Below are 24,588 nucleotides of genomic sequence, written 5' to 3'. Positions count from 1 at the left end.
GGTCACTTCTGCCGCATTTAAAGAACAAGCACCTTGAGGAGCTCCTGGGGAAAGCAGCAAAGTTCTACTGAGGTCAATAAGAAGTTCTTAAACCTGGGAACAGGTTTACCTTACAGTCGGGAAACAATGTAGTGGTCCATAAACAGGAAGGGAAATCCTTCTCCTCCTCAGAGTAGACTAAATTCTATCCGGCAACCCAAAGAGAAAGACGCAGACGCCCAGCAGCTAGAAAACACTAGCTTTATACAGAACTCCCCTGGGGGAGTTGGGGGGAGGGTCAGGTGCCCGTCTCTACCTCCACCACTTCTGCCCAGGCGCTGAAGGCCATGTCCTTATGGATGAGCACCAGGCTGGAGGCGGGGCCTGGCTCCTCAGGTACCATAAAGCACTTGTCCTGGCTCTCAGAAATGGTGACCTCAAAGACGTCCCGGGCTGCGGAAATGTCCTGTTCCCCACCTGTATCTAGCTCCGGCTCAGTCTGCAACAGTACCACAGTGGGCTCAGTAGCAGTGGGAGGCACACAGGGTGGGCTGGCGGGCACCCCGGGCTGGTGACTGAGCTGGTGCCGCTTGAGGCTCTGCGGGAGGGTGTAGCCCATGCCACAGGTGGGACAGCGGTAGGGCTTGTCGGCCAGGTGGGATTTGAGGTGGCGCCTCAGCTTGGTAGCCAGCGTGTAAGCCCGGCCACACTGGGGGCACGAGAAGGGCCTCTCTCCCGAGTGCAGACGCTCATGAGCGCGCAGCGTGTGTGGGTCTCGAAGGGCCTTCCCGCACACGGGGCACAAGTAGGCCTCCCCAGTGTGCGAGATCAGATGGCGCCGCAGCTCAGGCAGCTGGGGAAAGGCATCCGCACAGTGCGGGCAGCGGTAAGGACGCTCGCCCGTGTGCAGTCGCAGATGCCCACGCAGGTTGCCCCGCTGACGGAACGCCCGGCCACAGTGCGGGCACAGGAAGGGCTTCTCCCCTGTGTGGAGCCGCATGTGGTTCCGCAGGGAGCCCTGGTTGGCCAAGGGCCGCCCACACACAGGGCACGGGCACGGGGCAGGGGCAGCTGGCACCTGATGGGTCTTGCGATGTAACCGCAGGGAGGGCCGGCGTGCAAAGGCCTTGCCGCACTGGTCACAAGCAAAGGGCCTGGCACCTGAATGTACCACCTGGTGCTCTTTGAGGTCTCGCCGGGTGCCATAGGCCTTGTCGCATTGTGGGCAAGGAAAGGGCCGCACCCCGCGGTGGCCTAACATGTGGGCTTTGAAGCTCTCCTCGGAGCTGTAGCTCTTGCCACACTCAGTGCAAAGGAAGGGCTTGTGGCCCGTGTGCACAAATGCGTGCTTCTTCAGGTGGCACAGCTGCAGGAAGGCCTTGCCACACTCCCCACAGCGGTACCGCCGCCTCTGCTTTGGGGAGCTTCCTGCTGGGCCAGGAGGGCTCCGCAAGCGTGCAGGGAAGCCAGGGGGCTGCTGTTCTCCAGCCTGCTGGGCCCCAGGCTCTGAGGTCTTTTCTCTGGGCGGGCACTGACCACAGGGGCCACGTAACTTCCTGACCAGGTAAGCATGCAGCTGGTTGCCCCTGGCAGAAGACGAGCGACTGGCCTCACTGCTCTCTGGGCCCTGCTGGGGAGCAGAGCTGCTTGGAGGCTCAGGTGGCTCCTGTGTCTGGGGTGGGTCCTCCTCCTCCCTGCCACCATCCAGAGGGGGCAGACCAAGTGCTTGGCTCTCCTTGGAAAGTTGATCCTGGGTTTGGGGCTTAAGTCCAGGGCTTACTATACTCTCTCCCTCAACGCTGGGGGGTGACTGGTGACCAGGATCTGCAAAACAAGAGTGGGGTACTAGGGTTAGGAGAAACTGTAGCAGGTGGTAGCAGTGGTGTTACCAGGAAATCTTAAGAATATGTGTCTCCTCCTACTCAGCCCCTAACTTCAGCAGGGGCAAGGACACCAATCTCTTCCTTGGAACATGAACCACAGGCTGTGCTTATCTTCATGTCCTGTCTCAGGTGCCTCCTGGGGAAGCACTCTTGGGAACCATGGTGCTCCAAGCCTCCAGAGTCCTAGAGAAGGCTACCCCATTCTCCCTCTAAAGACACACACTTACGATGAATTAGTCACCATCTCTTCAGCTCAGCTCATCTGAAAATAAACAGACCTCCACCCCCATCCCAAGTAGAAGAAATTGGAAACCTTATACACAGCTTGCTGTCTTCATCAACATGACCTTACTATTCCAGAAAACTTACTCAGGAAGATAAAAGTTGCAAATACTGATACTGTTCATTCTAAGGAAAAGACCCATACTCTGCAACAGAAAGCATCAAAAGACAGGTTATACCCCCAAAACTCTTTGAGCCTCTTGCCTGAAAATTCTAGCCTGGGGTCCATGGATCCTCAACAATTATGTCATGATCCTTTATTCAACCCCGTTCAAGCCCCGCCCCCACTCCACACTGAAAGACCCACCTTATACCAGGCTTCAAAATGTCAATAAATACTCAGGCTTGACCATTCCCCTCAGAAAACCTACTAACACTTTAATGTTCTCCTTTATCTCCGTGAACCAAAGCTTTGCTTTTGTCTTGTCAACAGGGTGTTCTGGTGATAATCTGAGAAATGAGCATCTATTTGCCACATACCTGTCCAAGGTTCTGCTGCATCTTGCCCTGGAGAGTCCACCTCCTGCTGAACACCAGAGTCCACTTCCCTCACCACAGCCATGGCTGCCTCTTCCTCTAGGCTGGGCTCGGCGGGACTCAGGCCCTCGGAGGGAGGCTGGGGCCACAGCAGCAACTCAGAGCCCGGCAGTACGACCCGGTACACCTGCAGATGGAGCTTCTCGCTGACCCACACCGGGGCCACGTTCCCCTCACTCTCCAGCCTGCCCCGCTGCACCAAACTGCAAAGCAGAGGAACAGCTAGCTCAGGAGACCCTCATCAGGTGGCCCTCCCTAACGCCCCAGCTGCTGGCAGGCCGAGTCCTAAAGACCCCAGGCCCTTGGAACACTCACTGCAAAAAACTCACTTGGTGGGGAATTACCGTGGGCTTCTGGTTCTGTCTCATGCCATGACAGAAAGCCTCAAAAAGGACCATCTTCACTACATACTCTCCTGTAACTTACCTGGTCCAGCCTGAACTCTGCTCACAAGCACACACGTCTCCCCATGGGCCTAGTGACACGTCCTGAAATAAACCAATAAGAGTCCTTCTCCCATGTGTTTGGGGGGACCAGGGTTGGGGGTGGGGGAAGGATATATCCTTTCCTGAGACAGATCTAATATGGATCTGGAAGGTTAATGGTCTCTGGTTCTGCCTTTACAGGACTGTGTTGTCTGATGTTCCATCAAGTAAAGACCAAAAGACTGTCCCCCTCACCTCCCTCCCACTGTGTGGAGAATTACTAAATTGAACACAATACTGCCTTCCAGTGAGGACCAACCAAAAAAAGGAGTAAGAGGTACATCATCTTTTCTTTTTAAGACCTGTTCTGCAACGAAATCCTTGACCTGCACTATCTCAACTATTGCTCCAAATAAAGAAAATTTTCAAATAAAGAAAAAAACCGGCCATCCCTTTATCTTACAAATGAGTTAAATGAGACCCGTCATTTCACTAGCTAGGTGACAAAGCTGGGATTTGATTCCACGGCTTTTTCATTCTAAACACCTCTGCTCTTGGCTTTCGTCGCTCCTCACACCATAAATGTGGCTTTCCAGCAACTTTCTGCACCTGCTTCCTTAACTACCACAAGTGAGGGGAAGAGACAGCCCTGGAGCGAAGGGCCAAAACTACGGCCTATCTCTTGAAGTACCCGGGTTCTTCTAACGAACTGAAGAAGGCCCAGAGCTGACTGAACCGCTTCCAAAATTTCAGTCAGGGAGAAGACAAGTCCTAGCCTTCAATACCTCCTCCTGCCGTGGTTTCACTTCTTCACCCTTCAGCTCCGAGACAGACTCCTCTTCCAGCGGCCCCCAGTGCAGTCCCGGCTGCAGGGGGGCGCCGACACACCAGACCCCTAAGCGCAGCTCCTCGGCGAGTGAAGGGCCAAGGGCCAAGCCCCGGGGCAGGCTCTTTAGAGCGAGGACAGCCCGGGTCGGCCCGGGCGGGAAGTCTTTGAGGCCCCGAGCACAGCCTTGTCCAGAAGGGATCCATCTCGAGTCCGGGCGCGGGTCGGAAGCTGCAGGGAGATGGGGAGGCGGTGAGGGGACGGCCCGAGAGGTCGTGAGGGTGGGGACAGGTGCGAGGGGAAACCGCAGATCCGGTTAGGCCTCGGCAGTCTGAGGGATCTGTAAGGGCTCTACGTGGGCCAATCGGAGGTGTGAGGGGGGTTCGAGGACTCGAAAGTCCCCAGAGACTTCTGAGGGCACGGGGAAGGATCCCGGGCTAGGGAAGAAAAGTGCCTGTGGTAGATAGGGAGCTGGCCAGGAAGGGAACGTAAAGTCTATCTAAGGCCAGGGCCGAGGGTCGGAGACACCGCAGGTCACTAACCCAACTGCAGTTTCTCGCCCTCAGAGAGCAGCTCCTCCGACTCCTCCATCCCTCCAGAAAAGCCTCCTTCCGCCGGAAGTGAACGTCTTCTTCTCCGCTCCTCCCGGAAACAGTCATAGGCTTCTAAATTTCCCGTGGGGAAAGAATGCTAAGAGACTCATGGGTGCACAGATCCGGGAGTTGGGGAATACCGGCGAGGCAAAACTCCGTCCGGGAACATTAAGAACCATAGGATTCCAGAGGACCATCAGGGATTCCAGCATCAGAAGAGCGGAACTAATTGTTCCAACCACCTTTTTGGGAGGGACGGGTCGGACACTTATGCTGTCCCCCCTTCGAACCCCTCCACCCCCCACCCCCGTCCCGGCCCTTAGGCCGGCACGTGCAGGAAGTGGGAGGGGATCCTGGAAAGCCATATTTGGACCGGGCAGCGAACCGGAAGTGGGTCGGAGGTGTGGCGGAAGTGGTTGGGGAGTGAGGCGCCCGGGAGGGGGCGGTTCCCGTTCTACCGCGGAGCCGGATGTTTGCCGAGCTTTGACAGGCGTGGCAGAGGGAGCAGTACCCGACCACGGTGAGCTGCAGGGCGTTGGGTCTTCCTGGGTGGTGGTGGTAGAAAAGGAAGGGACTAGACAGGTCGCCGGAAGGGACAGGGTCCGGAGGGGGAAGATCCGAGCAGATCCGAGGGTGGGAGCAGGAATGGGATGGGGCCTAGAATCCTGGCTTTCCCACTGCAGGGATTCAGCCCCATTCCCGGGTCTGCAGTAACGGGACTGAGTTTCCTTCGCTGCTTTCCTCCTGCACTTCCCAGAGCAGAGTCCAGGTCAGATCGTAGTCATCTAGCAAGCCGATGGGAAGGGGAAGTCTCTTTGATCCGATCTGGCGAAACTCTAAGAACAAGAAATTTGGGGGAAGTATTCCAGCCTGCCACTAACTAGGCCACGGATTCATCTCTATTTCTTAATCTCTGCAGTGGGTTAATTACACCCAGTAGGGGTTTTATAAACCCTGAAGCTCTGGACAAACGCACTTGTAGTTGCTATTGTGTCGTGGGATTTGCATTTTCGCAATTCTGGGGCCCCAACCAGGAGGGTGATTCCAGTGCCAAAGAGTTGTTATCTGAGCTCTTCGTGAAGATAAAGGGAGAGGCTTTATCTTTTTATGGGCCCTTTCTGAACCTTCAGAATCACATGAGTGACACTCATTTAGAGAAGTTTTGAGGAATTGACCTGCATCAAGAGACCACCTTATACAGACATAGATTAAAATTTTGACTCTGCTGTATGACCTACCTAAACAATTTGCTTGTTTTTTCTGGTCCTCACTTTCCTCTAAGAGTAAAATGGACTTAGGAGTAAACCTCACTGGTGCTGTTGTGAAGTTAAAAGATAATTTGTCTACTTTATGGTGCTGCATAGGCCCTCAACAAATACTGATTCTCTTCTCCATTTAGGAGATGGTTTCATTCATTCAGTCATTCAACAAATGACAGCTTCTATGTGCTAAATAGGTCAGGGAGTCTTAAATGGATTCTCAGAGGGTCTGTGACCCCCTTAAAATTGCATAAAAGATTTCACGTGTGTGCTGGGTTTTCTTAGGGAAAAAACCCACAGATTTCATCAGAATTTCGGAGAAGTCCAGAGGTTAAAAACTCTGCCTAGAAGGATTCTCAAAGGTTTTTGTACAAGTAGGTGTTTTACCTATACAGAAGGGAAATATTAATCTCAGAGCAGGGAATATTTTGCACAGAGCAGAACAGGGCTTGTAGGTGTCTGGAGCCTTAGGCGGCCAGGATACTTCATTTCCACCACTTTAAATTCGAATTTCCCCGAGCCAGCTTCCCTCACCTTCCCACTGAGGGAGCCAAACTTCAGGATCCCCAGAGGGAAGCAGCTGTGGGTTGGAGGCCAGTCTGGCTGGGAGATGGAAACAACTGTGATTAGTTTTGCTGGAAAAGGAGGTTATGGAATGGGGTTGGGCGTCAGTTCTGAAGAACAAAGTAGTGGTGGAGTTCCTGGAAAAGAGGTGGAGTTCAAGTCCAACTCCCCTTTAGAGGGTGTCCCTCTCCTCTCACACATACTTAAGCTTGCAGCTGTTCCTTCTAATCCTGTTGTTCGCTTTAGTGCAAGTATTTTAGAATACTGGAGAGTTCTGTTTCTGGGAGGAGCCTATGCTTCTATAGATAGGGAAATTTAAGTCTAGTTAGGAAAAAGACTTACCCAGTATCTTTGCAACTCATTGGCTCATGCAGGACTATAATCCAGTTCTCCACAGACCTCATCCCCTGCCTTTTTCATTGCACCTCAGACCCACGGTGTGCGGAAAGACTTCTTGGGGTAGCTGTGGGCAGGGCGAATGGGCAGTTAGTGCCTGGACAGTGACAGAAGAGAAGGCACAGAGAGAAGGTTCAGGCCTAACGGGAGTTACTGTGAGCTGAATTCAGTCCCAGTTACCCAGTGGAGTCCCCTTTTGGGGGACTACTCACAGCCATCTGGCTGAACGAGGGAAGGAGTGATGAATCAGGAGTGGATTCCTCGGCTTAGGGTTGCCTGCATTGGAGGCTTGAAGGGAGTGGGTGAGGTGGGGCGTGGGGCACAGCAGCACTCACTGGGAGAAGTGCGTGCCCAAATAAAAGAGGGTCATCTTTCTCTGCACTCATGAAAGGGACTTATGTTTTGGTGGTATGCAGCAGGAGGGAATAAGGGTAAGAGGCTGAAGGAAAGGAAGAGAAAGTTTTTTCGGTTTTTGGTTTTTGTATGGCCTTTTGGCTCTTTGGCTGCTTGGCTTTGGCTCAGGAGCTTGGAATGGCTTTTGCCACTGAATCAGCGCGGTTGCCCTGGTAACAGGGTGGTTGTTGCTAGGCACAGGGAGCCAGTTTACCATCCAGAGTCCTCAGCTGTGAGGTGGCGTGTGCCGGAGGTTGTCATGTTGCCTCAGAACCCAGAGGTGTTCAGGCTCTGGATCCCAGCTGGCACTTCTCCCTTCCCGTGCCTGGTCTTGTTTTCACTCTTTATCTGTCCTGCCGATTCTCTGACCATATATGTCATTTTTGGACTCCAGGAATGTAGTGGGCTTACAGCAGCCTCTTCTCTGGGGCTGCACTGAGTGGACTGAATCCAATCCAAGAAGAAGCTGCTCCCCTGGGGCTTCACGCAGCCACATCCTTACTACCAGCCCCAGACCTGGGCAAATCCAGCTTTGGCAGCCGGCTCCTCTCCCTCTCAGTCGGCTCTAGATGCGGGTCTGGTTTTCACCTCCTGTGACTCAGCGCTCTGGAGGCTGTGGGCTTCCCCCTTCCCCATCTGTGCTTCCCCAATCCTTGGGGCAGTGTCTTGACCTTTCCCATCTTGAAACTGGTGTCAGGAGCTCCCTACGTATAGGAGTGGGCTCGGGAACCCCCAGGATGCTGCAGATTGCCTGCTGTGACGGGCAGGCAGATTCCAGCCCCTGCTTCCTGTTTCTGTCCTGGTGCAGACGCAGCTGGGCACCTCGACCATGGCCTTTCTTCTGGGACTCTGGGGTCTCTGGCCACCTCCTCTTCTCTGGGCCAAAAGTGAGAGGTGCAGTAGCCAGCGCCACAATTAACCTTTTTCACGAAGGGGGTTTGGAACATCCCCATACACCTTAGATGCTTGCAACATCTCACCTCTGTAACCGTTGGCACCTGGGACGCTTCTGTGCACGATGACCCCTGAGGAGAGGGGCATGGACTTTTCTACCCTCTGCAGCTGGGCCTGCATGACTGTACCAGATGGGTGGTGGGCAGCACAGGGCCTGGCACGGCTCGTCCCTAGCCAGCTGGAAGACCTGAGGGCAGGCTCCAAGCTGCGCCATCCAACTGCCCCAGCTGCCTTTTCTGGCAACATGCCTAAACTGTGGAGAATCCAGGGCAACATGGAGCCCTTGGCCAGGATGCGATGCGTTGAGGAACAGGAACAGGGAGGCTGGGGGAGGAATGAGGGAGAGCAGGAGGGCTTGCTGTAGCCCGTACAAGGGAGATGAGGGTGTCCTGACTTGCCCCCCCACCCCAGGTTTCTCTTCAGGTTCTGTGGAGTGAAGCTGTGGGGGACAGGCCTGGTCATGGACCCGCTTTCAGAGTTGCAGGATGACCTGACCTTGGATGACACTAGCCAGGCTCTGAACCAGCTGAAGCTCGCCTCCATTGATGAGAAGAACTGGCCCTCGGACGAAATGCCCGACTTTCCTAAGTCAGGTGGGTGCTTCTGGATCTCAGGCGGCCTTCCATGCCTTAGAAGGGGAGACTCCAGGCACCTGGGTGGCTCATTGGGTTAAGCTTCTGCCTTCAGCTCAGGTCATGGTCTCAGGGTCCTGGGATCGAGCCCCACATCGGGATCCCTGCTCAGCGGGGAGCCTGCTTCCCCCTCTCTCTGCCTGCCTCTCTGCCTACTTGTGATTTCTCTCTCTGTCAAATAAAAAACTAAAATATTTAAAAAAAAAAAAGAAGGGGAGACTCCCTTCCTATTGAAGGGGGACCCCAGGGGAGCAAGAGGAGGGCAAGCGGAGCAGCCCCAGGGTGGGGCTGGGAGCACAGGTCCCACGGAGGGGAAGATCAGAGAACACGAGTCTCAGGGAGAACACTGCCATCCCCCGCAGCTTATCCCCTGACTTTGCCGTGTTCCACAGATGACTCCAAAAGCAGCTCCCCGGAACCTGTCACTCACCTGAAGTGGGATGACCCTTACTACGACATCGCCCGGCACCAGATTGTGGAGGTGGCAGGTGAGTACACCCACAGTGGCACCTTTTACCTCCTGGTCTGCACTCCCAGCCTGAGGAAGCCCAGCCCTCGTGCCTCAGCGGGAGAGATGGGGCCGGGGTGGGGCCCGGGGACCCTTACTGTGGTCTCACCCCTGACCCTGGGGCTCCTGAGTACAATTTTTTAAAATCACAGACTTGATTGTGATGGCCGCTTGGTCTCTCCCCCAGCAGCCACATCCTGACCTCTGACCCCGTTGTCTCTGTTGGCTGATGGTATGTGGGAGGCAGTGTGGTGGCTTCGTGCCTTGAAGTCAGAGAGCGGTTTGTTTGTAGCTCTGCTGTCTGAGCTCATTTCTTCCTCACGGGGTCGCTGAGAGGATTACAGCAGCCAGTGTCTGTCAGGGCCTATGCGGGAGTCAGAACATAATGGGCCCTGAATAAGTTGCTAGGAAGCTCCCTTCCCTTTGCCCTGATGTCCACTTTTCCACCCTGTCAGTTACTGGGGATCAGGGAGGTACTGGTTCCTTTTGGTGAAAAACCTACCTCCAAGGAAGTCTGGAACAGCAGAGCCTCCTTCCAGAAGTAAGGGGCCCCATGACCCCCTGGAAGCATCAGGTTTCTGGCAGATGTGCTACTGTGCCGAGCGTGGGTATGGAGCTCCCCTTGGGGCTTGGCCTCAGTGAGCTCCCACTTTCTTGTTCGTAACACAGAATGCAGAGGAGGGGAGGTAGCAAGGATGTTGGTGACTGATTTCTGCCCTTAGGGTCCTACTACTACTAGAAGAGGAAAGCAGAGTGGTAGGATTCTTTGTCTTTTCCCTAATGGTTGTCTGTCCTCACTGGTGAGGACAGGCAACGGTAAGCCACAGCATGGCCTTGCTCTGAGACATTGGGGCAGGCAGAGGAAGCCAGGCAGCAGATGGCCTGGAGCCCAGTGGCACGGGCTAAGGGGGCCCTGCAGGCATCTGGCCATAGGGAAGCCACCGGGAGCTCTGGCTCTTCTGAATGCCAGGCTCCAAGAGTGATGGGGCCATTGAAAGAGTCGCCCCTCATGTCAGCAGTGTTTCCGTGGCATTTGTGTTCCTGCTGCCTGCCCTGGCCTGAGTCGGAGGCCTCAGCTGTGGCTTCTTTCACTGCTGCAGAAGCAAGGTTGAGAGTTCTTTCCCAGCCTGGTCCTCACCTGGGGACAGGAGAATCACCTGAATGTTTCAGAAGGTTTCTCTCACTTCCCTAAATGGACCTGCCTGGGGCATGGGGGTGGGTATCTGATGAGATATAACATAGTTTCTATCCTCCCGGATGGTGCGGCCAAGACACCAGGCAGAGCAGGGGGGACCCGCCCCCAGCCAGGCCCCGGGTGACCCCTTTGCTGCGGCATGTTTCTGTTTCCCCAGGATGTGATGAGCCTGAGGGGGCCCAGCCAGGTAGGTGTGTTTCTGGCTCTCTGTGCTTGGCCTCTGGGCTGTGGATCAAGAAGGGCTCTTGGTAGAGGCTGGGGGTGGGGGCGGTGGTGTGGCCGCGTAATTATAGCCCCACTCCTGGGAGCTAGGAGCTGGTGGTACCTGGGAGCCGGAAATAGCAAAGGGTTTTTATAGGAGGTTTGACAGGGGGTGCCATGTGGGGACACCTCCAGAGCCCAAAGGGAAAGGGGCTCCTGGGGATGGAGAGGCCATGTCCTGTGGGGAGAGGCTGGCCTTAGCGCTGGCTCAGGGCCCCTATGGTGGGGGTGTCCCCATGGCTGTGTCTCTCTGACTGCTGAGAAGAGTTTGGATGTCATTTGGCGAGACTATGGTGATGTCCTTCTTGGGAGGCCAGTTTCCCAGCATTAGAAACTGGAGAAAGAGCCCATGTTGGATTGGAGGGCGGGTGTGGGGCGACGTCCCCAACTCGTGTGTAGCCTGCGTCCTCCATGCTGATGGTAGCTGTCCGGCTCCACCGTCAGATTTGACTCAGCCCGAGTGGGTTCTTTCCAGTGGTGTGCTGGCAAACGCTTAACAGTTCGCTCTCCGGAAGGGGGAAAAAAGAGGGCTATTATTTATTGGTAGCATTTGTAATTTCTACCACGCCAGATTCCGAGCACCAACCTGACGTCAGCTGGCTGCAGTATCCCAACCACTGAACAGTTTGATGAATGTGGGAGCCGGCCCCAGCTCCCCAGCTCCCACCTCCCACCCCCTGGGCCCGCGCTGCAGGTTGTGGGCAGCCGGTGGCTGGTCCAGCGGTTCTCAGCCTGCCTGCTGGAGGACGGTGCTGTTGCTGATTAACCCCCAGGCTGGCCCGGAGCGGTCCTGATTGGTATCCGGGGAATGCAGAGGCTCCCTGCTCAGGCAGCTTGCTCTTTTCCTGGTGCTTTCCACAAGTGCCGCGTCTTCTCATCCAGCCCTCGCCCCCAGTGCCCTGGAGACAGCTGAGCGCCCAACTCCTGTCCTCTTAGGCTGTTCTCTCCTGAGGTCAGGAGGGAAGTTCCTTTTCACACTTGCTTTGCGTAGCGACATATTTGCCCTGTGTACTGGCAGGTGCCAAACCACCCAAGAACTTGAGCAACGGGACTCCACTCCAGGGAGGGGAGGACGGCAGGCTAGGCCCTGGGGTCACCCGCGGCTTGTTCCTTGCTTGTCTGAGAGTCTTGCCGTCCAGCACCTTTCCGATCACCCTTTTTGCCCCCATCTGCATCCGACAGAATCCAGCAGGCACTTTTAAGCCCTGTGGTCAGCCTGGAGGACTCAGTGAGGAAAAACACACATTACTTCAGTCAGGGAACAGACAGTCCAGTGAAGGGGTTCTTAGAACTGGTCAGAGTCCTCTTTGAGAACATGAGTGATGTGGACCTCTTCTCTTAGGGCATGTGTGCCTCGTACTTTTCATTGATCATCATGACCTTGGTGGAGTCCCGGTTGAGAAAGGAAAGTTTCCCGTTTATGAGGTGTCAAGGCCAGCTGAGCAAGCCTCGGGCCCCTGGCCCCTCACCTCAATTGCTTGTTTAACCGGTTACCAGCTCTTTAAATTCCACAGCCCTGGGAGCTCGGACTTCCTGTCCTGGCTAAGCCCTTAAACCTGCCAGCCTGTGAGGGCTGCCTCTGTGTTGGGGGAAGGATGAAAAGAATCTTTTGGAATGCCCCTTGCTCCTCCCTGCATTTCCGCCCCCATTCTGGGTCTTTCCTCCACTGAGAGGGGAGCAGGAAGATGTCCCTCCCCTCACAGGCTCATGGCAGAAGGCCCAGGGGTTTCTGAAGTTCCAGATTATGCATGAGGCTGGCTTGACCAGACTGACCCTTTGTCCCTCCTTAACCAGTCTGCTCCTTCTCCAGTCAGGGCCTACGGGAAGAGCTCAGAACAGGCCTGAGAGCCACCCCCACTCGGCTGGAGGGAACCCAGCAGCTCAGGATCTAGGCGAGGGTGTGACAGAAAGCAGGTGGCATCTGGTTCTTCAAAACCGACTGTTTGCTGGATCCAGCTGCACCTTCTCGGGTGGCTTGCAGAGGCTTCTCTGCTCCTAAGTCTGGAGAACCTCTGTGACAGGCTTTGGGAAACTATCTAAAGCGGTCTTGTAACCTAGATATCATGGTGAGCAAACCCTGAAATAGAACCAGGCGTGCATTGTAATGCTGACCGCTGACTCTGTGTAGGCTTCCAGCACAGATGTTTCTCGAATACCTGCCACAGGCTAGCCTCGGGACCAGCACTAGAATTTCTGAGATGGGTGAGACATGATCCCTGCTCATAAGCCAGTGTAGGGGACAGGCACATAAACAATTCTGCAGAAGAGTCAAAGTGTCACAACAGAGATGGGAGCCCTGAAAACGTTTCAGCTAAACTGTCTGGGGAAAGGAAGGAGGAGCGGACACAGGCTTCTGGGAGGAGATCCTGCCTGGAATAAGTCTTAAGGGTTCCGAGGAGTTAGTCTGGAGAAGGGTTGCGGAATTGTCTTGAGAAGTTCTGTCTGGCAAGAGAAACAGCAGAGGCCCTAAAGCTGCCTGGTGTGGACTGGGTGGGAGGCACATCAGTGTTGGAAGTGTGCATGGTGTCGAGCCTGGAGAGTCCTGCAAGTCATTCCAAAGAACATCTACAGGGTGTACAGGGCGGTGGGGTGGGGGCAGATTGTTTATCTGGGGTGGAGTTCAGGAGGAAGACGGATTCAAGGCAGGACAGCTGCGGGCAGGTAGGGCAGGTAAGTGTTCGTCATTCTCCAGAGCTAGAAGTTGGGGCAGCTTTCAGATGGAGGAGCAGAGCCTCTCCCTAGGCTTGGGATATTTTGGGTGGAGATGGACTGGTTGGAGGGGCTGATCTAGAGGTTGGACAGGGTAGTCAGACTGCTGGCAGTGAGGTGCTGAATCAGGCCAGTGCACCAAGCCATGCAGCCAGCGGGGCCTGGGGCCATGCTGCCCACATTCCAGAAGCCTCCTTCAGCCCCTCTGATGAGTCCTGCCTCAGCCCTGCAGAAAAGGGTCAGAGCCTTGGCAACTGCTTTGGAAAAGTACTGACTCCTGGGTTAAGTCCCTGACCGAGAAGAAGCATCATGGTTTACTAAATATGGAGAAGGACACTCAGCAAGGCTTTGGTGGGAGGGGTGGTCCTTAGTCCGCAGAGGTGGGTGGAGAACACAGTCCATGCATTTCATGTGTTGTATAAGTATTTTCATTTGCCTCTGAAGCAATGGCAGTTAGGCAGTTGTGGTTTGGTGTCCCTGGAGAGGCGTGAAGGTAAAGAGGCAGGGAGGGTTCTTGGGACACGGAGTGGGGACCAAGCCTTGTCCTTATCGAGCTTTGTTTGGTGTCCCTGATCTGTGATGACCCTGGAGGAGCATCTCACCTTGGAGGGCAGTAGCTCCCCGGCTTCCCAACAAAGCCAGATGATCAGACCATCAAATAGTGACCAGTTTTAGATGGACACCCCTGAGCGATTACAGCCAAACAAGCATTTTTCCAAAGCATTACAAACGCCTCTGAACTCCATTTTCTATTGAATATCCTTAATGAGAAAGGATATGATTTTTAGAAATGTCCAGAAGTCAGAGCCAAGTGTGGTTATTATAATCCTAGTAATAAAATCAGGAAGTGCTGCTAGTGGTCAAAAATGAGACCGGTGTCATTACTCCCATGTTCTCCATGGCCCTGGACTTGCTGAGAAGGCAGCCTCAAGACGCTTTCCAAATGCATGCTGCTGAGAGGGGATGCTTCTGGAACAATCATGGGCTTTTAAGATGACTGTTTGGCAAGGTCACAATTGCTTGGGTGGGTGTGACTTTCAATTTTTTTTAGTTAACCATTTTAAAATGTGCAGTCGGTGCTATTTCGGACCTTCACAGTGGGGTGCAGCCACCTCTGTCTAGTCACACAGCTTCATCCCTACTCACACCGGGTCCCGTAACCAGAAACAACCAGTCCGTAACCAGAAACAACCAGTCCGTAACCCAGCAACTGGCAGCCACGGATGTGCTGTGAATTTGCCTATTCTAGATAACTCCCATAAATGGAGTCCTACAATAGGTAGCCTTTGGGGTCTGGCTCCTTTCACTTAGCTCACTTAGCATCCTGTTCTCAGGGTCCATTCACAATGTAGGATGGATCAGTACTTCATCCTTTTTTGTGGCCAACCCACATCCCTTTTGCATGGATATACCACATTTCCTTGAGCCATTCACGCGTTGATGGGCGTGTGGGTGTTTCCGCCGGGTGGGACTTTGAGTTAGCGATATTTTTTTAGACCCCAGCTCAGTAGCCCTGAGAGCAGCCTGTCCCTTTTTCTTCAGCGACACATGCCTGAATGCAGACCGCTGCCCAGGCTGTGTGTCGGCCGTTCTGGCCCCTCTACCACGTGGCTCGGGTCTCCGGGCCTGGCACCCTGAGCTCCTCGCCCCGCTTCTCTCCGTTGATCTTCGACTCACCACTCAACTTTCTCTGCACCTAGGAGATGACAAGTATGGGCGGAAGATCATTGTGTTCAGTGCCTGCCGGATGCCCCCGAGCCACCAGCTGGACCACAGCAAACTCTTGGGGTGAGTACCCACAGGGATGGTGGTGGGACAGGTGACCAGACCCCCTCCCACCATTGCCTGATGCCCAATGGTACCTAGAGGTACCAAGCTGCCTCCCTCCACGCCTCTCCTCTCGCCCCAAGGGAGCTATTCTTTACATTTTGGGGAGAGCACGGGGCTAGGTGTCCGACCCGTTTCTAGTCCGGGAAACTGCAGCCTTGGCAGGTGTCTTCATCCCTCACCGAGGGCGTCAAAATGCAGCCCTCCTTCCTTGTAGGGTGGAGAGAGTGCCCACAAACACGCTTGGAAAAGTAAAATACTGTCCCCCGGTGCGGGCTGGTGGGGATGATGTGTCGCTTGTGCTGTGCTTACAGTTCATCGTTTACATGAATGATTTGGGGGTTTTTGTGCCAAATTTGGTGCCAGTGGCCTCTGTACCTGTCTGGGTCCTGTTGGTAAATACATGTACTAGCTCTGGCTGGTCTAGAAATTGAATGCCAGTCTGAAAGCTGATTGAAAGCAGGAGTTTGACAGACCTGTTCTTTCCTATTTTTTTTTTTTTTAAGATTTTATCTATTTCACAGAGAGAGAGAAAGGGGAGGAGCAGAGGGAGAGGGATAAGCAGACTCTGTGCTGAGCGCGGGGCGTGCCATGGGACTCGATCTCACGACCCTGAGATCTCGATCTCATGACCCTGAGATCGTGACCTGAGCCGAAACCAAGAGTCAGAGTCTTAACCAACTGCACCGCCCAGGCGCACCTGCCAGACCCTGCTCTGATGAGCATTCATTACTGAGCCGCAGCGGGCTGCCGGCTCATGCCCGACCTCCATGGAGGCAGAGCCCTAGCCGACTCCTCCTGAGGCCCCTTTGTGTGTGTGCAGTTAGCGTGTTGCACGTCTTTCCTCGTCTCTTCAAAGCACTCCCCGAAACTGAAGGTGGCTGCGCTGCCCGTACCAGCTCTTCGGGATCCTGAATGGTTGTGTGTGAGTGTGCGTGGGTGTGTGGGTGTGGGAGGGGCGGGGAAGGGTCCGGGACAGTCTGTGTGTGTGGGGGGGTGTGGGTGTGTGTGGATGGTGGTGGTGTGTGTGTAGGGGTGAGGAGGGGTCAGGGACAGACTGTGTGTGGAACAGAGTAGGGGTGGGAGGGGAGGGGTCAGGGACAGGCCAGGGGTGCGGCTGCAGAAGGGGAAGGGCCTGAGTGCAGAGTCCACAGCTTGATGAGCCAGGCCTGAGGCTCTCCAGCCTTGTGGGAGTTTTCTGTCAGGCCTCCGGAGCCCTTCTCCTGTCGCCCCCCAGCCAGGCAGGCAGAGCCTTGTTGAGGCCCATCACATGGCCCAGCCAGGAACAGGTCAGGGAGCTCAGCCTGAGGGTGGCTGAGGCACACACCCTACCCTTCGGTTTAGCGTACAGCGACTGAGTTGGCAGGTGACAGACTCCTGGCCAGATAATAGTTGGAGGAAGTCAGAGGAAAGAGATGGGAAAGCACCCAGGTTTCAGGAGAGCGCTTGCTGAGTCCGCTCCACTCTTCCTCTGACTTCTGGAAGCCCTCCGCCATCCGTCCTGTCTGTCCCCCCCATCCCTTCCTAGAGGGGGTCTTCCTGACCTCCCTCCCCAGCCTGCAGGGCAGCACTTTCCTCGCGGGTCAGTCTCATTATTGCAGCTGAGGCCTTTCCCGGCCGTCCAGCCACATCTGGGGGTTGGAAGAGAAAGTGCCCGAAGCTTGGATTCAGAAGACCAGTTAAGCTTCCCTCTGCCTCTTACCAGCTGTGTGTTTGGGGGCAGTTCTCTTCTGAATCCTATAAAAATAAGATTTGTGTCCACCTCACGGGGTTGTCGTGGGCATTTGGTAAGATAAGATGCATGAAATGCCGTCGTATACATTTGTAAAGTACTACAGATTTCAAGGATTTAAAAAAAATGTAAGTAGCTTTAAAGAAAAAATACAGACAATGATAAATAAAATCTCCCGTGAACCTACCACCCGGAGAGAAAACTGCAGTTAATATTTTCGTGTATTCACCTATTTTTTTTCTATAATGTAAATAGATCTTTTTGTAGTCATCTCTATTCCCCATAACGTTACCTTCTGAGCACTAAATACACTTCCAAGACATCTTTTAAAAACATGTTATCGGCGTACCACTTGACGAATTTTCAGAAACTGAATACACCCGTCCACACCCACAGACTTCCCTTTGTTCTTCTAGCCGGTTCCTCAGAGGGTAGGCACTCTCTTGACACCTGACTTCACAGATTGCTTCTGTCTGCAGAAACATCCCGCGAGGTGTCCTATTTCTAGATGGCCTGTAATTTATTTAACCAATTCCCTGTTCCTGAACAGTTAGCTTGCTGCTCAAAAAATGTTTTTCCATTGTAAAACAGGCTGCTGTGAACAGCCTTCTACCAAAACAGTTCTGCTCCTTTCTTTTTTTTTTTTTTTTAAAGATTTTATTTATTTATCAGAGAGAGAGGGGGGGAGAGAGCGAGCACAGGCAGACAGAATGGCAGGCAGAGGCAGAGGGAGAAGCAGGCTCCCCGCCAAGCAAGGAGCCTGATGTGGGACTCAATCCCAGGACGCTGGGATCATGACCTGAGCCGAAGGCAGCTGCTTAACCAACTGAGCCACCCAGGCGTCCCAGTTCTGCTCCTTTCTGATTGTTCTTTAGGATGACTTCCTGGACATATTTTTACCAGGTCGAAGAGCATGGACTTTTTTTTAGCTTCTGATAAACATTACTTTATTGCCCTCCAAAAGGTCATAACATCCAGCAAAGGATGACTGTATTGTCACTGCAGTTTTTGCTGTCTTGTAGTTGCAGACTGCTGTCTTTTTATGTCATAGCCCTTTGTAAGCTTGGAGTTTTCAGTGTGTCCAGGGCTCGGTTACCGTGGAGCAGTAATAATCCAGCTTTAACACTGCGCATGCCTGCCTGTGTGGTCAGGTCAGCAGGATGAACTTATAGTTCAGCTCCAGGCTCCAGTGCAAGCTGGGTGACTCTGATTTAGCATTTAACCTCCCTGAGCCTCACTGGCCTCACGTTTAAGGAGGGGATAATCAGCCCCAGCTGTTATGAGGGAGGCACGAGATGATGTATGTGGAGTGCTTGGCAGACACTAAAAGATAAAATATTGATGCATGGTGACTGTCATCATCATGATCGCCTCGGGACGGTCCCATAGGGAGTGTTACTCCCATTTTTCTGCAGGGTATGCGAGAGGGCCCCAGTTCCAGTCCTGGTCTCCTGGTTTCTGGCCGGGGCTGCTGTTCTCATTCTTCTTCCTCCGCCCAGCCCAGCCGCCACCCGGAACCTCCTCCGCACAGTGGAGCGGGTGATTCCGCAGCCAGAACAGGCAGTGCAGGAGAGGGGCTCGTGGGGAGGTGGAGGATGGACACAGGGGATGCTTGCGGTGCCAGGCTGTGCCTCCAGGGGCCCCCCCGAATCGAGGCTAGGCCTGAGTGGGGCTTGGCTCTCGTAGGTACCTGAAGCACACGCTGGACCAGTACGTGGAGAGTGACTATACGCTGCTCTACCTGCACCACGGCCTGACCAGCGACAACAAGCCCTCGCTCAGCTGGCTCCGGGACGCCTACCGCGAGTTTGACCGCAAGTGGGTTGGGGCCCGGGGGCAAATGGCTGTGGACCGCTGCCCTCTGCCTGCTCAGGATCTTATTCCATGTTGGGGGGGACGGAGGAAGCAGGTCCCCCCTCCCCCCACCCCACTCCTCACCCCGCCCTGGGTAAAAGCAAAGAACCTGAATTTGGAACCTCCTAGGCTTAAATCCCAGTCTCTGTACTTCCTTGGTGTGACCTCTCTTGAGTCTCTGTTTCCTGGTCTGTAAAATGGGACAACCACGGCACCTACCTCTCAGGCCTTCCCTGAGTACGCAGATCAGAAAGTGCACCCAAAGAACCTGGCTCTGAGCCTCCCCACCACACCCGCTGCTGAGTTCCTGGTGTCTCTCTGCAGGTACAAGAAGAACATTAAGGCCCTGTACATCGTGCACCCCACCATGTTCATCAAGACCCTGCTCATCCTCTTTAAGCCCATCATTAGGTGAGGAGGCTGATCGGGAGGACAGCGGCCTCCCCGTGCTTCCCTTGGAGCTCTGAACCAGACCCCCGAGGCAGCCAATCCTTCTGGCTTCATGGGGCCCAGCTGTGTCTGATTTCGGGGGGGGGGGGCTACTGAGGGGGAGGTGGAAGCCTGCCGAAATGGGCCCACCGGTGCCTCCCCATGCCCTTTATTCTGCCTGCAGCTTCAAGTTCGGGCAGAAGATCTTCTATGTCAATTACCTGAGCGAGCTGAGCGAGCACGTGAAGCTGGAGCAACTGGGAATCCCTCGCCAAGTGCTCAAGTGAGGCGGGGGCGGGGGCTCAAGTGTGTGCCAAGCTCGCAGGGGCCGGGGGACATGCCAGCCAAGGGGGAGGTAGCTTCGAGCAGCCCCGGATGAGCAGAGGAGGTGAAGGTAGTGACAAAGAGCCCGCGCAGGGGTCGGAGAGTGCGGGTTCAGATCCCCCTTCTGTCCCTTAAAGAGCTCTGTGACTGCAGCCCCTCAGCCCTGCCTGGCTCGGTCGTGTGTTGTGCAGGGCTGCCAGGCGGCTTGGGTGAAGTGACCCTCGGCTGCGCCTGACGAACGAGGGTTGCCAACGTGACCGCAAAGTCAGGTCGGCAGCCTGACCCTCCCATCTGCCTCCCCAAGGTATGACGACTTCCTCAAATCCACACAGAAGAGCCCTGCCACTGCCCCCAAGCCCATGCCACCACGGCCTCCTCTGCCCAACCAGCAGTTCGGGGTCTCGCTGCAGCAGTGAGTAGGGGAGAGGCGGGCAGGCCTGGCCAGTGGGGGCTGCAGAGGGCAGCAGACCCCGCTCACTGCCCCTGTTCCCAACAGCCTCCAGGAGAAGAACCCAGAGCAGGAGCCCATTCCGCTTGTGCTCCGGGAGACGGTTGCCCACCTGCAGGCTCACGGTGAGTGCCAAGGCCACTCACTGGCCACAGGGCCTGTAGGACCTGCCCCTTCCCCTTCAGCCCTGACCCCTGACCCCTCCTCAGCTTGGCCTCCCAGTCCCCTCGGGAAGCTGCAGGTGCACCGGCGCCTGCACCGACCCTGCCTGGAGCTTTGAGACTGAGCGGGTCCAGGCATCTACACCCTGCCCCAGAGCCTAGACTCACCGGGGCCCTGCTATTCCCCAGCTCTCACCACTGAGGGGATTTTCCGGAGGTCGGCCAACACCCAGGTGGTGCGGGAAGTACAGCAGAAGTACAACATGGGTGAGTGGTAGGGGGCTGTGCCCAGGGTCGCAGGGCCAGTACGGATCCTGGGGGTCTGGTGAGCTGGGGACCTCTCTGTGACTGTGAGGGGGCCTCTTTGCTTTCTGCTCCCCTGTGAGCAAGGGCCCCATGTTCTGTTCCTGCTCGACATTCTGTGGCGTTTGGCCCGACTGCAGGGGTCCTGCTCCTGCCTGGCTGTCCCAGGCCTGCTGCCTCATCTGTCAGGCTTCCAGGTCCTGGGTTTCAGGAGTCACTGTAGTGCATGCTAGTGGTCCCGGATCTACCAGGTCCCCTCGTCACAGAGCGAGAGGGAAGGTCTATGGGAGAGGAGGCTCCACAGAGGGGTGGGGGGTGCTGCACAGTGGGCTCTGCTTAGCCTCCAGGCTAGGCCCACTCCCCCCCACCCCGCCCTAGGGCTGCCAGTGGACTTCGACCAGTACAATGATCTGCACCTGCCCGCCGTCATCCTCAAGACCTTCCTCCGGGAGCTTCCTGAGCCCCTGCTCACCTTTGACCTGTACCCCCACGTCGTGGGCTTCCTCAGTGAGTGCCCCCACCCTCCCTTCCCCCGCTCTGTGCTGTTTCTGCTGGGTTGGGGTCAGGCCTGGACAGCAGGCAGGTTTGGTTTGTCCGCCAAGAAAAGGCTGGGGGGATCTTGGCTCTGGCTCATGTCCCCAGTTGCTGTGACCCGGGCCCTGGTTCCTTTCAGACATTGATGAGAGCCAGAGAGTGGAGGCGACACTGCAGGCACTCCAGGCGCTGCCTGAGGAGAACTACCAGGTGCTTCGTTTCCTCGTTGCCTTCCTGGTGCAGGTGAGACCAGGGCCTCTGAGGTCTGCCCGGAGGAGGGCGGGAGAAGAAACCACCAGCCCACCGCTCCTGGTCATGGGAAGCAGGGTCCGTGGCTTCCTGCTGGAGCACCCCAATTCCCTCCACAGATTTCTGCCCACTGTGACCAGAACAAGATGACCAACACTAACCTGGCTGTTGTCTTCGGCCCTAACCTGCTGTGGGCCAAGGATGCTGCCATCACCCTCAAAGCCATTAATCCCATCAACACGTTCACCAAGTTCCTTCTGGATCACCATGGGGAGTTGTTCCCCAGCCCTGACTCCCGAGGCCTCTGAGCTCTGCCCTGCTGCCCCTTCTCGGAGAGCCCCAACGGGGACTCTTCCTCCTGGCTTCAGCCTTACGGGAGCGTGGGGTTCCTGCCCAGGAAGGGGCCGTGAGGCCCTGGGAGCTGGAAGCTGGGGCCAGCCAACCGGGCAGCTCTTCCTCCCACTCTGTCCAGCCTGCCTCACCAGCCCCAGAGGCCGCGCTGTAACTACGGGACATTATTCTTTGCCTTATACTTCTCACTGCCTCCTTGGATCCCTGGCTCCTAGCCAGGCTCTGCAGCGCTGGCCTTGGCTCTTCCGGCGGGAAGACGACTGACCCCAGCAACTGCTTCCCCACTTTCTCCTGCCTCTCTTCTGGCTACTGCGGAGGCCTAAATCACTGCCAGCTGGGCTGGTAGCTGGGCCTGGTCCTCCCCTTCTGGCCGCTGGGGAATAAGCTGCTGAGCTGGGCTGGCTTGGGCCCGCCCTACCGAGGCACCTCCCTGCCTGGGTGAAGGCCTGTGTGCGACCACCTGCTCCTGTCCTCCCCTCTAGAGGTTCAGCCTTGGGTGTTGACACGGCTAAGGACTGGCAAGGCCGCAGTCTGCTTCCTGCTTCTGCCTGCTTCTCTTGCACACATCCTGGGTCAGCCCTGCTCAAGTGATACTGCCCCCAGGATGTCCTAGCCCCCTGGTTCTGCCAGGACTGGCAGCTTGGATGATAGGGTTGAGCCCAGCATCCATTTGAAACAGTCACTCCATTCCTGCCCAAAAGCCCCCGGTGTCTGGTTGGGCCAGTGACAGTCTCAGCTCCCCATGCCTTGCCTCCCCCCTCTTCCCACTTCCACAGATCCTCAGCCTAATGTGGACAGGTCTGTGGTGGGGTCACAGGTCACACTGGTCCCTGCTCTGGCTGGAAGCGACTCAGTGCCTCAGGACCTGTGGCTTCTTCCTCCAGCTAGTGACTCCTTGAGAGGCTGAACAGAGACCTTGCTAATTAAGTTAACCCCTGCTGGGGAAGTTCTAGCAACATCCCCCAGGGTCTCTGGGCCCCAGGGCCCTGTCATCTTTCAGAAAACCTGGACCTGGATGATTGGTACTTCTCATTCCCACTGTGTTCCTTAGAATTACACACCTTCCTGGTGAACGCTGGGGACCCCACTTCCTGCAGCCTTGTCCCCTGGTAGCAGAGGGAAGTACCTGCACAGTGGCCCTGCCCCCCTAGCCTTGGTCAGAGCCTGTACTGTGGGGGCCCTCATGGACCAGCCCAGCCCCATCTGCACTGTGGGCGTGGCCTGGGTCCTGACCTCACTGGGTTCTCCCCCCCAGGATGGTAGTACATCAGGACTCCCCTGGGCCTGGAGTAGCTGCTGGTTCTGTGTGGCTCCCTGTGTCTCTGGCCTGAGTCAGGCTTCTGCTTTCTGTCCTCCTCTGTCTATCAGGTGTTCTGCACAGCCCCATTTACTGGGGAGCCTCGTAGATCTCTCTGGTCTTTCTCGTGTCCCCTGTCCCACTGGTCTTACCCGGGGGAGGGGGAGAGTACTGTGAATCAAGTGTTCACATTCACACTTAGTAACTTCTAGGCACCAATCATGTATTTCACCTTTGCACTTTTTGTATTTCAATAAAAAAGTATGATGGAACACTGCCCGCCTGAAGTTAGGGAGCATGCCCGGAGGCTCAGAACGGCGGGAGGTGTGTGGTTGTGGAAGCCGAGCAGGTGGGGCCTCCAGAAGTCCCCTCTGCGGTCCACCGGACCCCATCCGTCCTTGTCTTGTTCCCTTGGGAGTGGGTATGAAGCTGCTTTCTGACGTGCCCAGGCCTGCACGTGTGAACGGTGACCCCCACATTGCTTGTGTGCAACATCCCAATGGGCTGGCAAGGGCAGTGTCCCATGACCAAGGCCTCTTCTGGTCCTGAACAGAGGGGACTGTGGTGCCAGGAGTGTGGCCTTGAGTCCCGGTGCCATCACCCTCCATCATATCCTCAGGCCACCTGAAGACCGTCTCTTCCTTTCTGAGGCTCCAAAATGATGCAAACAGGACATTACAGAGCAAGTGCCCAGTGGTGACCAGAATGACCGCTGTTTCACAAGGGAATGAGGAGATGGTCCCAACGTCGTGTAGGGGCTATGATTGGAAGCCACACTGCGATTGGAAGTATGACTGTTCGCTTCTCCCCGCCCTCCCCCCAGCCTGAGCACCTTGGCTATCTATCTCCACCTGCCACCCAGTCCCACCGAGGCTAGGGAGGGAACCAGTTTTCCTTTTCCCTCTTGAGTAGGTTTTGCTGTGCTTTAATGTTTAAGATGGTAAAATTTACATGTGTATTATACCACAATTTAAAGATGATGGCTTGTCACTGGGAGGGCAGGCTAGAATTTCTCTTGGCATAGCGGTCAAGGTCAAGTTGCATCTGTCTGCTGCCTGCCTATTGATTGTAATCAGGTGATGGTGGCCTCAGTCTGTTTTTTCCCTTCCGTGCCTGCTCTGGCTGGGGGAGCAGGGCGAGAGCTGCAGGATTGAGCAGAGGTGTGAAGCCGGGGTTGACAAACAGGCTCTGAGCCGCAGGGAGCCAGGGCCGTGGCCCAAGTGGCCCTCACAGGCCAGGCAGAAGGCCCCAGCAGCCTCTCACCGGCTCCTCCCCGCCCTAAACTGGGCGACTGCTTACCACAGAGGAGCAGTATCCCAGGGAAACTCTGAGAGGGGATCAGCCCAAGAGAGCTGTTTACTCCGGTTGGGCTCCTGGCAGGGCCTCTGCCAGTGACTCAAAAGTGGGTTTACCCCTGCCTTGGCAACAGCAGGTCTCTGGGGAGAGATGCTTTAAAGGGGCAGGACGCCATCATGAGACACAGGGCAAGTGAACACTTCGTTTTGGGGGGGATCCCAACCGAAGGTGAAGACACAGGGACAGTCTGTCTCTTCACCATCTCTGACTCACGGGTTGGGCAACTCTGTCCCAACTGGCTGCACGGTCAGTTATCATGGCCAATGCCAGGCGCAGTTAACAAGCGAGGGCTCCCAGGGCCCACAACAGCACAGCACAGCCATGGGC

The 24,588-nt window shown here is 55.6% G+C and overlaps 2 protein-coding genes across 3 annotated transcripts; one reads left to right on the top strand and one right to left on the bottom strand.

Moving 5' to 3' along the window:
* Positions 1-226: 226 nt before the first annotated feature.
* Positions 227-4,584, bottom strand: LOC132008469 (zinc finger protein 408-like). Its single transcript, XM_059387121.1, has 5 exons — positions 4,475-4,584; positions 3,892-4,163; positions 3,108-3,169; positions 2,625-2,884; positions 227-1,803 (listed from the first exon to the last, which is right to left on the bottom strand). Exons 1-5 carry the CDS (start codon positions 4,521-4,523, stop codon positions 278-280), a joined length of 2,169 nt encoding a protein of 722 aa, XP_059243104.1. The 5' UTR covers positions 4,524-4,584; the 3' UTR covers positions 227-277.
* A 348-nt stretch (positions 4,585-4,932) lies between these two features.
* LOC132008470 (rho GTPase-activating protein 1) lies at positions 4,933-23,177 on the top strand. 2 transcript variants are annotated; one of them, XM_059387122.1, is made up of 14 exons: positions 4,933-5,045; positions 8,503-8,684; positions 9,116-9,211; positions 10,584-10,613; positions 15,097-15,184; positions 18,642-18,773; positions 19,134-19,220; positions 19,423-19,521; positions 19,867-19,974; positions 20,059-20,135; positions 20,361-20,438; positions 20,853-20,981; positions 21,148-21,251; positions 21,377-23,177. In XM_059387122.1, the coding sequence occupies exons 2-14, from the start codon at positions 8,552-8,554 to the stop codon at positions 21,563-21,565; spliced, it is 1,350 nt and encodes a 449-aa protein (XP_059243105.1). In that variant the 5' UTR covers positions 4,933-5,045; positions 8,503-8,551; the 3' UTR covers positions 21,566-23,177. The 2 variants fall into 2 exon arrangements, with proteins under 2 accessions (XP_059243105.1, XP_059243106.1); XM_059387123.1 differs by lacking the exon at positions 10,584-10,613 and having other exon boundaries at positions 4,937-5,045.
* The last annotated feature ends 1,411 nt before the right edge of the window (positions 23,178-24,588 follow it).

This window comes from Mustela nigripes, unplaced genomic scaffold (genome assembly GCF_022355385.1).
Source record: "Mustela nigripes isolate SB6536 unplaced genomic scaffold, MUSNIG.SB6536 HiC_scaffold_148, whole genome shotgun sequence".
NCBI lineage: Eukaryota > Metazoa > Chordata > Mammalia > Carnivora > Mustelidae > Mustela > Mustela nigripes.
This window is presented reverse-complemented; position numbering and strand designations above follow the sequence as displayed.